Here is a 17022-nt window from a genome sequence, read left to right as displayed (position 1 = left end):
TGACCCCCCAGTAGTAATGCCCCCAGTAGATGCCCCCCAGTAATAATGCCCCAGTAGCTGCCCCCAATAGATGACCCCCCCAGTAGTAATGCCCCCAGTAGATGCCCCCCAGTAATAATGCCCCAGTAGCTGCCCCCAATAGATGACCCCCCAGTAATAATGCCCCCCTACGAGTTTGCCCCAATAGATGACCCCCCTGTAGTAATGCCCCCAGTAGATGGCCCCCAGTAAATATGGCCCCCAGTAGCTGCCCCCAATAGATGACCCCTCAGTAGTGATGCCCCCAGTAGATGCCCCAGTTATAATGCCCCCAGTAGTTTGACCCCCCAGGAGTAATGCCCCTTGTTGATGCCCCCCAGTAGTAATGTCCCCCATAGTTAGCCCCCAGTAGATGCATTAAGGAAGAAAAATACATACTTACCGAGCCCCGTTCCCGCGCCGCTGCAGTCCTCCTCCTCCTGGCGTCCGCTCCTCAGTCACTCAGCACTATGAGAGAGACGTCATGACTGACGTCTCTCCCATAGCGCACAGTGACAGCGCCGGAAGCCGGAGCTCAGTACTGAGCTCCTGCCTCCGGCTGCCGCTGTGCAGGGAGACGGGCGCCCGCCGGTAACACAATCTCAGCGGGCGCCCGTCATCTCCCTATGCGGCGGCACCGGGGGGGGGGTGTCACAAATGACAGGGGGGGCACGGGCCCGAGTGCCCCCCCCCCCCCCCCCTAAATCCGCCACTGCTGAGGACTGCAATATGCTTTCTCAGCCTTCTGAATCCAAACCCGCACAGGTGGATTCTTTAAGGGGAATAATATCCCAGATTTCAACGAGGATGTCACATACTAAGAGACTCAGTTTTTGAAGAAGACTGTGGAAAGATTGCAATATCAGGCCCCCACTACTTCGTCAAAAACCCCACCTATATACCCGGAAAAACGTCCACTTTCCCATATAATGCAAGCTGACACGGATACCGACTCAGATACAGGAGACGGTGATGGGGATATGCGGGGGTGGGGTGAGGTGGCGGGTGGGGGGGTTGCATCCCTTGCTAAAGCGGGGCAACTAATGATTGAAGCCATGCTTTACACATTACTGAGAAAGTACCTGAGCAGGAAGAAGAGACTTATTTTACTGTAAATAAGGCATCCTAGCTTACCTTACCTGCTTCTAAGGCGTTAAACTCCTTGTTTGAAAAATCCTGGAAAACCCGGAGAAAAAATTCCAAATTCCTAAAAGAATTCTCATTGCTTTTCCTTTCCCTGAAGAGGACAGGAAGAAGTGGGAAAACCCACCTATAGTAGACGCTTCTGTATCTAGATTGTCTAAAAAGGTGGTTTTACCTGTCCCCGGTTCAACCGCCTTAAAGGAGCCGGCTAACCGCAAGATTGAGACTACCCTCAAATCACTATACACTGCTACAGGCGTGGCTTTAAGGCCCACTATTGCTTGCGTGTGGATTTCTACAGCTATAGTAAAGTGGTCAGACACCATACTAGAGGAATCTATGGATAGGAGTGACATTGACTTGTTTTTACATCACATACAGGATTCGGCAGGTTTTATGGTGGAAGCCATGAAGGACATTGGCCTGCTTAATGCAAGGGCTACTTCCATGGTGGTCTCGGCATGCAGAGGACTCTGGCTATGCCAATGGACTGTGGATGCGGAATCCAAGAAGAGCGTGGAAAATCTACCCTTCACAGGTCAGGCCCTGTTTGGGGACGGTTAGGTTTGTTGAATTAATTGACTATCAGGTGTCTTGAATTTCACTAACAGCATAGGGTTTATAAGGAGTCTCAGGTCAGACTCTACCATTCACTCCTGAGGAAGCTGGCTGTCAACACCAGCGAAATGCGTTGAGACAACATTGCTGGACATTTCACTAATATCCCCTCTATGAGACTGGAGAATTCTTTTCCAAATATGACCCGGACGGCACCAATTGGATTTTCTTCTCTGGACACTCACCTGTGGAGATATTGGAGATATCCCTACCTGCATGAAAAGCTTGCACTTTGTGCTTAAAAGGGACATAATGAACTCCATCATTTGACAATCCTTCTACCTACAAGTGTGGACTTAATTCCGGAGGGAATCCTAGCCTGGGGTATGATATACTTCTCCCGAGGGGATCTGTGAATGTGCCATGACCTATGAAATTATTTTACTGAAATACTTTTATGTTTGAAAGACATCTCTGCTTTTTAGATATTGCTTTGATTAAATTGAATATATATTTTAATACAAATTAACCTACCGTCCTTTTTATTGGTTATAAACCTTATTTTATATATACAACTAAGTTGGGGAATCACCCTTATTAGCAACAGAGCGCAGGTGCTTTTTGTTTTTCTCTGTATTTGTACTCCTTTGGGGATATATCACCCCCAGCACCAGCGGCGATTGACAGCGCCCTCCATCAAATTCTTTCTGTTTGGGGAAGCACTGGATGCATGGATATCCACGGCAACTGCGGGTAAGTCAACCTTTCTTCCCTTTGCAGCTACACCGGCTCGGAAAGCCTATCCTACGCCTGCACTGCATTCCTTTCAGACCGCAAAATTTTAAAAATCCAAGGGTCCCCCCACCTTCTTTAGAGGAGGACGGGGAAAATCCAGACAACCTGCACCAGCAGTTTACCAGGAACAGAAACCAGGTTCTGCTTCCTCCAAGTCTTCGGCATGACGGTGGACCTCACAGCCTGGGGATCAGTCAGGTGTGAAGCGAGACTAAAAGATTTCAGTCACGTCTGGGCGGCGGCGTGCCTAGACGCCTGGGTAAAAGATATTGTTGCCCAGGGGTACAGACTGGAATTTCAGGTACTCCCATCTCACAGATTCTTCAAATCAGTCTTACCAGCTTTGCTAACAGAAAGAACAATTCTGCAGGAAGCCATTCAAAAATTGGTACACACAAATGTAATTGTTCCAGTTCCACCTCACCTAAGAAACAGGGGTTATTACTCAAACCTGTTTGTGGTAACGAATTCGGACGGTTCGGTAAGGCCAATATTGAACCTAAAGTCCTTGAACCCATACTTACAAGTGTTCAGGTTCAAGATGGAGTCTCTGAGAGCGGTGGTCTCAGTTCTGGAGGAGGGGAAATTCCTGGTATCCCTGGATATCAAGGATGCTTGCCTTCTGTAATGATCCTGACTGTAGTTCTCATATTTGGTGACTTACCCCTGCCATCTGTCCTGGATCCTGTGTCTTTTGCTCACTGGGATAAACAGCTTATCAGTACCATGAGTTTCCTGAGTGCAGAGTTAACGAGCTCCACATGTGGTGATTAACCTTCTGTGTGTGAATCTAAATTCAACAAAAGAAAAGGAAAGGGCTGTACTATCGGTGCACATAAAGAGAAGTGGTTTGGTTATCACTTCTCCATAAAATTTAACTTTTATTATTATTCTCATAAAAAATAGCGTAGAATGTCTTTATTTATACTGCAAGTTAAGGCGAAACATAGAGGTTAAAATCAATGACATAAACAAAACATGTAGAAGTGCAATGAAAATTAATGAATGTGAATTAAGATTAAAAATGTGTGTCAGCGTTCTTCATTCTGATGTCCAAAGAAATATAATATTTGTCCCAAATTAAGCCAGTAGTCAGTTATTCTTTACTTTGTCCACATTGTATTTATGGATATTAATTTCACTATATACTCGATGTGAGATTTCTATAATATAGAGGTGTGTTGGAAAGTGCAGGTCCTGTTTAGTATTGTGATAATAGTTCAAAGTTCTAAAATAGGTCTTAGATCAAAGCAGATAAGTAAATTACTGTTATTTCTAATTGCAGTGCCAGACACCCTGGCCGTCATCCAGCAGGTGGTGGTGACACTAATTGCACTGATGGAATATAGTGCTAGTGAATCTAGTGAGCGTTATTTAGTATATAGTCTACTATGGATGTATAATGCACCATCCAAATAATGTATATATACCTCCTCAATGAAGGCAATGCACTAGGTCTGATTATACTAGGTGATACACCTTGGAGGATAAATACCCTCATTAACTATGTGATAGTTATAATAATCTGGTGCACACACAATTGTTGTCCTTAGAGGAGAAGCACCCTCATTATTTGGGACTGGTGGCACCCTCTTAACTAATCACATTTAAATCCATGCGTATAAAGATGATAGGTATATTTCAATTTATATATGATAATGCCTCATTGTGAGGTGTATCACTAGACCAATAAATTATGCACACCTTTTAGATATACAGAGTATGTTAATATAGGAGGATTTATTCTACACATTCATATAGTACATTAACTCAGATATTGATTTTATTATTGCTCACTATTCGCACACCACAACTGCGTGCTCATTAAGTAATTGTAACTAATGATATTAGGACATTTGTTATGCTCATCTGCAGGATTCTACCCAGATGTCATACAGCCTGCATAACTAGTATCTCCTGTGTATATACAGTGTCTCAATACTAGGCTGACATTGTTGCCTTCTGTTAGCTATTGAAACATGTGTTGCATCCTTATAAGGACAGTTATACCACGGATGTTTCACAGTGATCATATGCTCCTCACATTAGTGTATATTACACCTATTATTTTTGTTGCCATCGATTCGCCACTTATTATCTAAGCATTTGGCAATCCATATAGTACTAAACAGTTCTCAAATTACTGTGATCTAATTATCTGCCTGCACTTTACAGCAATACCTAAATTCAATTACATTTACTGAATTGTTAACTGGCTAATCATTTCAATGCTTAGGTTTGGACATAGGAAGACGCTGAACACACGCTGCCAACACGCGTGTTCCGCCGTTACTCGGACAGCTTCGTCAGGGCTTGAGTAGTAATGTCCCCCATAATTGGCCCCCAGTAGATGCATTAAGGAAGAAAAATACATACTTACCGAGCCCCGTTCCCGCGCCGCTGCAGTCCTCCTCCTCCTGGCGTCCGCTCCTCAGTCACTCAGCACTATGAGAGAGACGTCATGACTGATGTCTCTCCCATAGCGCACAGGTGGATTCTTTAAGGGGAATAATATCCCAGATTTCAACGAGGATGTCACATACTAAGAGACTCAGTTTTTGAAGAAGACTGTGGAAAGATTGCAATATCAGGCCCCCACTACTTCGTCAAAAACCCCACCTATATACCCGGAAAAACGTCCACTTGCCCATATAATGCAAGCTGACACGGATACCGACTCAGATACAGGAGACGGTGATGGGGATATGCGGGGGTGGGGTGAGGTGGCGGGTGGGGGGTTGCATCCCTTGCTAAAGCGGGGCAACTAATGATTGAAGCCATGCTTTACACATTACTGAGAAAGTACCTGAGCAGGAAGAAGAGACTTATTTTACTGTAAATAAGGCATCCTAGCTTACCTTACCTGCTTCTAAGGCATTAAACTCCTTGTTTGAAAAATCCTGGAAAACCCGGAGAAAAAATTCCAAATTCCTAAAAGAATTCTCATTGCTTTTCCTTTCCCTGAAGAGGACAGGAAGAAGTGGGAAAACCCACCTATAGTAGACGCTTCTGTATCTAGATTGTCTAAAAAGGTGGTTTTACCTGTCCCCGGTTCAACCGCCTTAAAGGAGCCGGCTAACCGTAAGATTGAGACTACCCTCAAATCACTATACACTGCTACAGGCGTGGCTTTAAGGCCCACTATTGCTTGCGTGTGGATTTCTACAGCTATAGTAAAGTGGTCAGACACCATACTAGAGGAATCTATGGATAGGAGTGACATTGACTTGTTTTTACATCACATACAGGATTCGGCAGGTTTTATGGTGGAAGCCATGAAGGACATTGGCCTGCTTAATGCAAGGGCTACTTCCATGGTGGTCTCGGCATGCAGAGGACTCTGGCTATGCCAATGGACTGTGGATGCGGAATCCAAGAAGAGCGTGGAAAATCTACCCTTCACAGGTCAGGCCCTGTTTGGGGACGGTTAGGTTTGTTGAATTAATTGACTATCAGGTGTCTTGAATTTCACTAACAGCATAGGGTTTATAAGGAGTCTCAGGTCAGACTCTACCATTCACTCCTGAGGAAGCTGGCTGTCAACACCAGCGAAATGCGTTGAGACAACATTGCTGGACATTTCACTAATATCCCCTCTATGAGACTGGAGAATTCTTTTCCAAATTTGACCCGGACGGCACCAATTGGATTTTCTTCTCCGGACACTACCACCTGTGGAGATATTGGAGATATCCCTACCTGCATGAAAAGCTTGCACTTTGTGCTTAAAAGGGACATAATGAACTCCATCATTTGACAATCCTTCTACCTACAAGTGTGGACTTAATTCCGGAGGGAATCCTAGCCTGGGGTATGATATACTTCTCCCGAGGGGATCTGTGAATGTGCCATGACCTATGAAATTATTTTACTGAAATACTTTTATGTTTGAAAGACATCTCTGCTTTTTAGATATTGCTTTGATTAAATTGAATATATATTTTAATACAACTTAACCTACCGTCCTTTTTATTGGTTATAAACCTTATTTTATATATACAACTAAGTTGGGGAATCACCCTTATTAGCAACAGAGCGCAGGTGCTTTTTGTTTTTCTCTGTATTTGTACTCCTTTGGGGATATATCACCCCCAGCACCAGCGGCGATTGACAGCGCCCTCCATCAAATTCTTTCTGTTTGGGGAAGCACTGGATGCATGGATATCCACGGCAACTGCGGGTAAGTCAACCTTTCTTCCCTTTGCAGCTACACCGGCTCGGAAAGCCTATCCTACGCCTGCACTGCATTCCTTTCAGACCGCAAAATTTTAAAAATCCAAGGGTCCCCCACCTTCTTTAGAGGAGGACGGGGAAAATCCAGACAACCTGCACCAGCAGTTTACCAGGAACAGAAACCAGGTTCTGCTTCCTCCAAGTCTTCGGCATGACGGTGGACCTCACAGCCTGGGGATCAGTCAGGTGTGAAGCGAGACTAAAAGATTTCAGTCACGTCTGGGCGGCGGCGTGCCTAGACGCCTGGGTAAAAGATATTGTTGCCCAGGGGTACAGACTGGAATTTCAGGTACTCCCATCTCACAGATTCTTCAAATCAGTCTTACCAGCTTTGCTAACAGAAAGAACAATTCTGCAGGAAGCCATTCAAAAATTGGTACACACAAATGTAATTGTTCCAGTTCCACCTCACCTAAGAAACAGGGGTTATTACTCAAACCTGTTTGTGGTAACGAATTCGGACGGTTCGGTAAGGCCAATATTGAACCTAAAGTCCTTGAACCCATACTTACAAGTGTTCAGGTTCAAGATGGAGTCTCTGAGAGCGGTGGTCTCAGTTCTGGAGGAGGGGAAATTCCTGGTATCCCTGGATATCAAGGATGCTTGCCTTCTGTAATGATCCTGACTGTAGTTCTCATATTTGGTGACTTACCCCTGCCATCTGTCCTGGATCCTGTGTCTTTTGCTCACTGGGATAAACAGCTTATCAGTACCATGAGTTTCCTGAGTGCAGAGTTAACGAGCTCCACATGTGGTGATTAACCTTCTGTGTGTGAATTTGAATTCAACAAAAGAAAAGGAAAGGGCTGTACTATCGGTGCACATAAAGAGAAGTGGTTTGGTTATCACTTCTCCATAAAATTTAACTTTTATTATTATTCTCATAAAAAATAGTGTAAAATGTCTTTATTTATACTGCAAGTTAAGGCGAAACATAGAGGTTAAAATCAATGACATAAACAAAACATGTAGAAGTGCAATGAAAATTAATGAATGTGAATTAAGATTAAAAATGTGTGTCAGCGTTCTTCATTCTGATGTCCAAAGAAATATAATATTTGTCCCAAATTAAGCCAGTAGTCAGTTATTCTTTACTTTGTCCACATTGTATTTATGGATATTAATTTCACTATATACTCGATGTGAGATTTCTATAATATAGAGGTGTGTTGGAAAGTGCAGGTCCTGTTTAGTATTGTGATAATAGTTCAAAGTTCTAAAATAGGTCTTAGATCAAAGCAGATAAGTCAATTATTGTTATTTCTAATTGCAGTGCCAGACACCCTGGCCGTCATCCAGCAGGTGGTGGTGACACTAATTGCACTGATGGAATATAGTGCTAGTGAATCTAGTGAGCGTTATTTAGTATATAGTCTACTATGGATGTATAATACACCATCCAAATAATGTATATATACCTCCTCAATGAAGGCAATGCACTAGGTCTGATTATACTAGGTGATACACCTTGGAGGATATATACCCTCATTAACTATGTGATAGTTATAATAATCTGGTGCACACACAATTGTTATCCTTAGAGGAGAAGCACCCTCATTATTTGGGACTGGTGGCACCCTCTTAACTAACCACATTTAAATCCATGCGTATAAAGATGATAGGTATATTTCAATTTATATATGATAATGCCTCATTGTGAGGTGTATCACTAGACCAATAAATTATGCACACCTTTTAGATATACAGAGTATGCTAATATAGGAGGATTTATTCTACACATTCATATAGAACATTAACTCAGATATTGATTTTATTATTGCTCACTATTCGCACACCACAACTGCGTGCTCATTAAGTAATTGTAACTAATGATATTAGGACATTTGTTATGCTCATCTGCAAGATTCTTCCCAGATGTCATACAGCCTGCATAACTAGTATCTCCTGTGTATATACAGTGTCTCAATACTAGGCTGACATTGTTGCCTTCTGTTAGCTATTGAAACATTTGTTGCATCCTTATAAGGACAGTTATACTACGGATGTTTCACAGTGATCATATGCTCCTCACATTAGTGTATATTCAGTAGCGGATCTTGCCACGGGCAAGCAGTACTTTTGCCCGGGGCGCCGCCTTCCGGAGGGCGCAGGGCGCCCTCCGGAGGGCGCCGCACCAGGGCAAGATCCGCTGCTGGTGTGTGCCCCCTGCTGCCCGCTGCCCCCGGCCGCCACCGCTGGGAAGGGAAACTAGACGCGTACGCGTCTAGTTTCCCTTGCTGGAGAGGTCCTTTACTGTGCGGTGCGCGATGACGTCATCGCGCACCGCACATCAATTCAGCTGTATAGGGGGCGTAAATGACCACGCCCCCTGTACAAAGCCACGCCCCCTAAAGCCGCCCGGGGCGCCACAAACCCCGGAGCCGGCCCTGTGTATATTACACCTATTATTTTTGTTGCCATCAATTCGCCACTTATTATCTAAGCATTTGGCAATCCATATAGTACTAAACAGTTCTCATATTACTGTGATCTAATTATCTGCCTGCACTTTACAGCAATACCTAAATTCAATTACATTTACTGAATTGTTAACTGGCTAATCATTATTTCAATGCTTAGGTTTGGACATAGGAAGACGCTGAACACACGCGTGTTCCGCCGTTACTCTGACAGCTTCGTCAGGGCTTGAACCCGAATGCCTCTCCTGGCATATAATTTAAGATTTCCCCGCTATCCAATCCGAGGGGATCGATTAGTCATGTGTGGCTGTTAGCCAATCTCAATGCCCGTTCAGTAGTCACATGATTTCTTAGACCAATCATGGGGCTTCCTTATTACCATGACAACGATTGTTGTCTGTACGAGATCGCGGGTGCTACCGCTCGTCGGCACCCCGTCACTGGTCACATGACTTATTAAGCCAATGATACGCCTTCCTTGTTGTCATGACAGCGATTCTATCTGTATAAAGTCACGGACACTACCGCTCATTAGCGCCCCGTCATCTGTATAAGTAGAGTCGTATTCATGTATTCTCCATATTATATTGTCTCCAAAGTCCTCCCGGCGATATCAATAGTTCTGTTCAATCAGACACATCAGTTGGAGTGGATATCACACAATTCCCACTTCCTAGAATGTGCCTTTTCCCATGCATGTCATTAAAAGTATACATGTCCCATACTTTTAGAAACCCTGTACCATGTATGGGATCAGGATCTCCAGTAGTTAATTATATCAATATTATGACATCTCAAAATGGGAGCAAAAATAAAGATATTAATGTCTGGATCATTGGGTCGATTATAGTAGATAAGTATACCAGTATTATTTCACAGTTGTAAAGATATCTGTTAGTACATATATCATATATGTACTAACAGATATCTTTACAACTGTGAAATAATACTGGTATACTTATCTACTATAATCGACCCAATGATCCAGACATTAATATCTTTATTTTTGCTCCCATTTTGAGATGTCATAATATTGATATAATTAACTACTGGAGATCCTGATCCCATACATGGTACAGGGTTTCTAAAAGTATGGGACATGTATACTTTTAATGACATGCATGGGGAAAAGGCACATTCTAGGAAGTGGGAATTGTGTGATATCCACTCCAACTGATGTGTCTGATTGAACAGAACTATTGATATCGCCGGGAGGACTTTGGAGACAATATAAAATGGAGAATACATGAATACGACTCTACTTATACAGATGACGGGGCGCTAATGAGCAGTAGCGCCCGTGACTTCATACAGATAGAATCGCTGTCATGACAACAAGGAAGCCGTATCATTGGCTTAATAAGTCATGTGACCAGTGACGGGGCGCCGACGAGCGGTAGCACCCGCGATCTCGTACAGACAACAATCGTTGTCATGGTAATAAGGAAGCCCCATGATTGGTCTAAGAAATCATGTGACTACTGGACAGGCATTGTGATTGGCTAACAGCCACACATGACTAATCGATCCCCTCGGATTGGATAGCGGGGAAAGCTTAAATTATATGTCAGGAGAGGCATTCGGGTTCAAGCCCTGACGAAGCTGTCAGAGTAACGGCGGAACACGCGTGTTAGCAGCGTGTGTTCAGCGTCTTCCTATGTCCAAACCTAAGCATTGAAATGATTAGCCAGTTAACAATTCAGTAAATGTAATTGAATTTAGGTATTGCTGTAAAGTGCAGGCAGATAATTAGATCACAGTAATATGAGAACTGTTTAGTACTATATGGATTGCCAAATGCTTAGATAATAAGTGGCGAATCGATGGCAACAAAAATAATAGGTGTAATATACACTAATGTGAGGAGCATATGATCACTGTGAAACATCCGTGGTATAACTGTCCTTATAAGGATGCAACAAATGTTTCAATAGCTAACAGAAGGCAACAATGTCAGCCTAGTATTGAGACACTGTATATACACAGGAGATACTAGTTATGCAGGCTGTATGACATCTGGGAAGAATCTTGCAGATGAGCATAACAAATGTCCTAATATCATTAGTTACAATTACTTAATGAGCACGCAGTTGTGGTGTGCGAATAGTGAGCAATAATAAAATCAATATCTGAGTTAATGTTCTATATGAATGTGTAGAATAAATCCTCCTATATTAGCATACTCTGTATATCTAAAAGGTGTGCATAATTTATTGGTCTAGTGATACACCTCACAATGAGGCATTATCATATATAAATTGAAATATACCTATCATCTTTATACGCATGGATTTAAATGTGATTAGTTAAGAGGGGGCCACCAGTCCCAAATAATGAGGGTGCTTCTCCTCTAAGGATAACAATTGTGTGTGCACCAGATTATTATAACTATCACATAGTTAATGAGGGTATATATCCTCCAAGGTGTATCACCTAGTACAATCAGACCTAGTGCATTGCTTTCATTGAGGAGGTATATATACATTATTTGGATGGTGTATTATACATCCATAGTAGACTATATACTAAATAACGCTCACTAGATTCACTAGCACTATATTCCATCAGTGCAATTAGTGTCACCACCACCTGCTGGATGACGGCCAGGGTGTCTGGCACTGCAATTAGAAATCACAATAATTGACTTATCTGCTTTGATCTAAGACCTATTTTAGAACTTTGAACTATTATCACAATACTAAACAGGACCTGCACTTTCCAACACACCTCTATATTATAGAAATCTCACATCGAGTATATAGTGAAATTAATATCCATAAATACAATGTGGACAAATTAAAGAATAACTGACTACTGGCTAAATTTGGGACAAATATTATATTTCTTTGGACATCAGAATGAAGAACGCTGACACACATTTTTAATCTTAATTCACATTCATTAATTTTCATTGCACTTCTACATGTTTTGTTTATGTCATTGATTTTAACCTCTATGTTTCGCCTTAACTTGCAGTATAAATAAAGACATTCTACACTATTTTTTATGAGAATAATAATAAAAGTTAAATTTTATGGAGAAGTGATAACCAAACCACTTCTCTTTATGTGAACCGATAGTACAGCCCTTTCCTTTTCTTTTGTTGGCATTCACTTCAGCTGTAGTTGGTAGCACCCCCATGATAAATGGTAATTACCAATAACTTATAGGGGTCTTATAAGGAACTTTTGTTCCAAATTCTTATCCAGTTAATTGTGTGTGTGCAGATACATCCCCATTCCTTGAATCTGAATTCAGCAATCTGAAGTTTAGGACTAAAAGCTAGCATCCTCTGTTCATTTGCAGAAGTACAGGCTTCAGTGTTCTTTCGGCCTGCTAGGCCTCACTCCACATCAGAGCCTAATCTGGAGTACTCACGTGACAGTGTCTGATTACCTGACCTGGAGCTGTCCAATCCTGTGCCAGGCTGAGACTCTCTGAATCACCTGACACTGCTCACCAATCAGCAAGGACAAGGAAGTATAAGTCTGGAGACTTGAGTTGCAGACTCTGCCGGTTTCTTGTGTCACACACAGCTCTGTGTGAGCTTAGAAGCTGAGCTTCCTAAAGGTAACACTTGTACTTCAGTTCCTGTAGAGCTCTGCTCTTTTGCTACCCAGTCTGGATTACAGTTGTGTTACCATTGATATCCAGTATTTCTCCAGTCTAGTCTTAAAGACACAGCTGCAGTATTCTTCAGTCTCGTCTAAAAGCCACAGCTACAGTATTCTACAGTCTTGTCTTAAAGCCACAGCTGCAGTATTCTACAGTCTTGTCTTAAAGCCACAGCCGCAGTATTCTTCAGTCTCATCTTAAAGACACAGCTGCAGTGTTCTTGAGCCTTGCCTTAAAGTCACAGCTAGTCATGTTCTACTTACAGTTGCATTCCAGTTATATCCAGTACCAGCCCAGTTCCAGTCTCACCGTTAACCAGTCTGGCTCACAATCTCACCAGTAACCAGCCCAGTTCCAGTCTCACCAGTAACCAGTCCGGTTCTCAATCTTGCCAGTATCCAGCCCAGTTCTGCGCAACTCCAGAGAACCTATTTCATAGAAACCTTGAGTACACAAGCACCTACTCCTGTGACAATATATCCAGTTCAATCTCTCCCATACATTCACCATCCTGCTATCAACACCAAGTCCTTGGTGATCCAGTGGTCAGGATATGGCTCCCTCTGCCGAGGCCCGGGTTCGATCCCAGGTCAGGGATTGCTCCTTCTCACTGATTCCTACAGACCAGTCTAATATACACATAGTCCTCCAGTCGCCCACACAGACTTCACTAATATCGGGTTCACAAAAACCACAGGCCCTATGGACCTTGCCAAAAGTGTTTGTCTGATGCGAGACCTCCTAAGCAATATTGCAGGACGCTTGGAAGGTTTGGAGTTGACTCAGCATCAATTGGCACAGTGACTGCAGTGGAACTCATTCTCCAGAGATTCTCTGACTTTCTGCACTAAGACTCCAGACCAACTGCAAATTTTCTACCAGATGCTATTACAGTTACAAGAACTTTTGTCTAGTATTCTTTCTATGGTGCCTGATCTCTTCAGGAATACTACCAACATTGTTGATCCTGTTTTGTTCCATCCAGTTTCTAAAGTCTCTTCCCCTGTGCAAGGAAAAGTTGTTCATCAGAGCTACCCATGGCCTAAGCTCTCTGAAGCTGAACATCAGCAGCATAGGGAGCTACACCTCTGTCTTTGCTGGTGAAATTCCGGTCATTTTGTTAAGGATTGCATTCTTCGCAAGCCAGGAAATGGGGACAAATCTCAGTATCATAGCGCTCATGTGTACAAGTCATCTACTGTAGCCGATCTTGATACTGCTGATGGGGGTGTCAAGAAGGATACTCTAAAAGAGACTCAAATTTATGACTGGGGTCCTGTGATTAAAAGACCTATCCCAAGTTGGGTGTCCAGAAAAGAATGTTTAAGCCATTTAAAGTCACAGAGGAGTCCGTGTCTTCAGCCCAAGGAGGGGCATCCGTGTCTTCAGCCCAAGGAGGGGCATCCGTGTCTTCAGCCCAAGGAGGGGCATCCGTGTCTTCAGCCCAAGGAGGGGCATCCGTGTCTTCAGCCCAAGGAGGGGCATCCGTGTCTTCAGCCCAAGGAGGGGCATCCGTGTCTTCAGCCCATGGAGGGGCGTCCGTGTCTTCAGCCCAAGGAGGGGTGTCCCTGTCTTCAGCCCAAGGAGGGGCATCTGTGTCTTCAGCCCAAGGAGGGGCATCCGTGTCTTCAGCCCAAGGTGGGGCGTCCGTGTCTTCAGCCCTAGGAGGGTCATCTGTGTCTTCAGCCCCAGGAGGGGGTTCAGAGCGTCCAGCCCCAGCAGGGGGTTCAGAGCGTCCAGCCCCAGGAGGGGATTCAGAGCGTCCAGCCCCAGGAGGGAGTTCAGAGCATCCAGCCCCAGGAGGGGGTTCTGGGTGTCCAGCCCCAGGAGGGGGTTCCAGGTGTCTAGCCCCAGGAGGGGGTTCTGAGTGTCCAGCCCCAGGAGGGGGTTCCAAGTGTCAAGCCCAAGGATGGGGTTCCGGGTGTCCAGTGCCAGGAAGGGGGTCCAAGTGTCCATCTCCAGGAGGGGGTTCCAAGTATGCAGCCCAAGGAGGGGGTTCTGGGTGTCCAGTCCCAGGAGGGGGTTCCAGGTGTCCAGCCCCAGGAGGGTGTTCTGAGTGTCCAGCCCTAGGAGGGGGTTCCGAGGGTCAAGCCCCAGGAAGAGGTTCCGGGTGTCCAGTGCCAGGAGGGGGGTCCAAGTGTCCATCTCCAGGAGGGGGTTCCAAGTATGCAGCCCAAGGAGGGGGTTCTGGGTGTCCAGCCCCAGGAGGGGGTTCCAGGTTTCCAGCCCCAGGAGGGGGTTCTGAGTGTCCAGCCCTAGGAGGGGATTCTAAGTGTCAAGCCCCAGGAGGGGTTCCAGGTGTCCAGCACCAGGAAGAGGTTCCGGGTGTCCAGCACCTGAAGGGGGGTCCAAGTGTCCATCTCCAGGAGAGGGTTCCGAGTGTGCAGCCAAAGGAAGGGGTTCTGAGTGTGCAGCCCAAGGAGGGGGTTCTGGGTGTCCAGCCCCAGGAGGGGGTTCTGAGTGTCCAGCCCTCGGAGGGGGTTCTGAGTGTCCATACCCAGGAGGGGGTTCTGAGTGTCCAGCCCCAGGAGGGGGTTCCAAGCATTCCAAGCGTCCAGCCCCAGGAGGGGGTTCCGAATGTCAAGCTCCAGGAGGGGGTTCCAGGTGTCTAGCCCCAGGAGGAGGTTCCGGGTGTCCAGCGCCAGGAAGGGTGGGTTCAAGTTTCCATCTCCAGGAGGGGGTTCCGAGTGTGCAGCCCAAGATGGGGGTTCTGGGTGTCCAGCCCCATGAGGGAGTTCCAGGTGTCCAGCCCCAGGAGGGGGTTCTGAGTGTCCAGCCCCAGGAGGGGGTTCTGAGTGTCCAGCCCCAGGAGGGGGTTCTGAGTGTCCAGCCCCAGGAGGGGGTTCTGAGTGTCCAGCCCCAGGAGGGGGTTCTGAGTGTCCAGCCCCAGGAGGGGGTTCCGAGTGTGCAGCACCAGGAGGAGGGTCCAAGTGTCCATCTCAAGGAGGGGGTTCCGAGTGTGCAGCCCAAGGAGGGTTATCCAATGTTTAAGCCCTAGTAGGGGCATATTAGTCTTCTACTCAAAAATGAGTATCTGATCTGTCAACCCCAGGAGGGGTGTTGGAAATAACTACCCTGAGAGAGGTGTTTGATTCGTCAACCCCAGGAGGGGTCACAAGTGTTTCAGCCCCAAGGGAAGTATCCAGAGTCAAGTTTCCAGATGGGAATCTTTGTGCTACAGATGCAATTATGAACTCCTGTTTGCCGTCTTCTGAGAGCACCACCATGTTGGCATCCAGCATGGTTCAGGTCCAGGATAGGCCAACTGAACACTTGGATTCTACTCACTCCGGTTCCAGCCGGTCTAGCTATACTCCAGACCCAGCCTGGTCAGTCCGTCCCGATTCCTGCCGGTCCTCCAGTCACCCGCACAGACTTCACTAACACCGGGTTCGCAAAAACCACAGTCATGACACCTTCACATTCCAATCTGGCCACCTCACCAGGACTATCTAAGGTTTGTGCTACAGGACTATCACTACCAGTTCCAGGCCCTGCCATTTGGCCTCTCTACAGCACTGAGGGTGTTCACCAAGGTCATGGCAGAGATGATGCTGCTCCTCCACAAGCAGGGAGTAAACATTATTCCATACCTGGACTATCTACTGATAAAGGCATATTCCATGGAGAGGCTGTTGCAGAGTATTGCTCTATCAATTCAACTACTCCAAGATCATGGGTGGATCCTGAATCTTCCAAAGTCACATTTGGAACTGACAGAGAGACTACCTTTCCTGGGGATGATACTCGACACGGAGGGGCAGAGGGTGTTTCTACCAGTGGAGAAAGCGTTGGTGATCCAATCAATGGTCTGGGATGTCTTGAAGACAGCCCGGGTATCGGTTCATCAGTGCATTTGCCGTCTGGGAAAGATGGTAGCTTCCTATGAGGCTCTACAGTATGGAACTGAGGGCCATTTACAAGCAGCACATCTTCTGCAAGATCAAGCCATTCAGGTTCAGTCGGACAACGTAACAGAGGTGTCCTACATAAACAGGCAGGGCGGAACGAAGAGCAGAGCTGCAATGTTAGAGGTAACAAAAATCCTCATCTGGGCAGAAAGACAAGCGGTGGCATTGTCGGCGATCTTCATTCCGGGAGTAGACAAATGGGAGGTAGACTTCCTCAGCTGACACGATCTCCATCCAGGAAAATGGGGCCTCCACCCGGAGGTATTTGCAGAGGTAACAAGCCCATGGGGCGTACCTCAAATAGACATGATGGCCTCTCGCCTCAACAA

The 17022-nt window shown here is 45.3% G+C and overlaps 1 protein-coding gene across 5 annotated transcripts in view; it reads left to right on the top strand.

Moving 5' to 3' along the window:
• LOC134909155 (beta-galactoside alpha-2,6-sialyltransferase 1-like) overlaps nt 1-17022 on the top strand; it is a 147567-nt gene that overhangs the window by 73990 nt on the left and 56555 nt on the right. For 2 of the 5 annotated variants that reach the window (XR_010175857.1, XM_063915665.1), the window contains one exon: nt 1543-2192. The exons of the other annotated variants lie outside the window; for them this stretch is intronic. Coding sequence is in view for 1 of the 2 variants with exons in the window: in XM_063915665.1 (XP_063771735.1) it covers nt 1543-1592 (50 nt within the window). In the remaining variant the exon portion in view is untranslated. Of the gene's footprint in view, nt 1-1542; nt 2193-17022 lie in introns of those variants that run through there. 5 annotated transcript variants of the gene reach the window in all.

Source organism: Pseudophryne corroboree, chromosome 4 (assembly GCF_028390025.1).
Source record: "Pseudophryne corroboree isolate aPseCor3 chromosome 4, aPseCor3.hap2, whole genome shotgun sequence".
Taxonomy (NCBI): domain Eukaryota; kingdom Metazoa; phylum Chordata; class Amphibia; order Anura; family Myobatrachidae; genus Pseudophryne; species Pseudophryne corroboree.
This window is presented reverse-complemented; position numbering and strand designations above follow the sequence as displayed.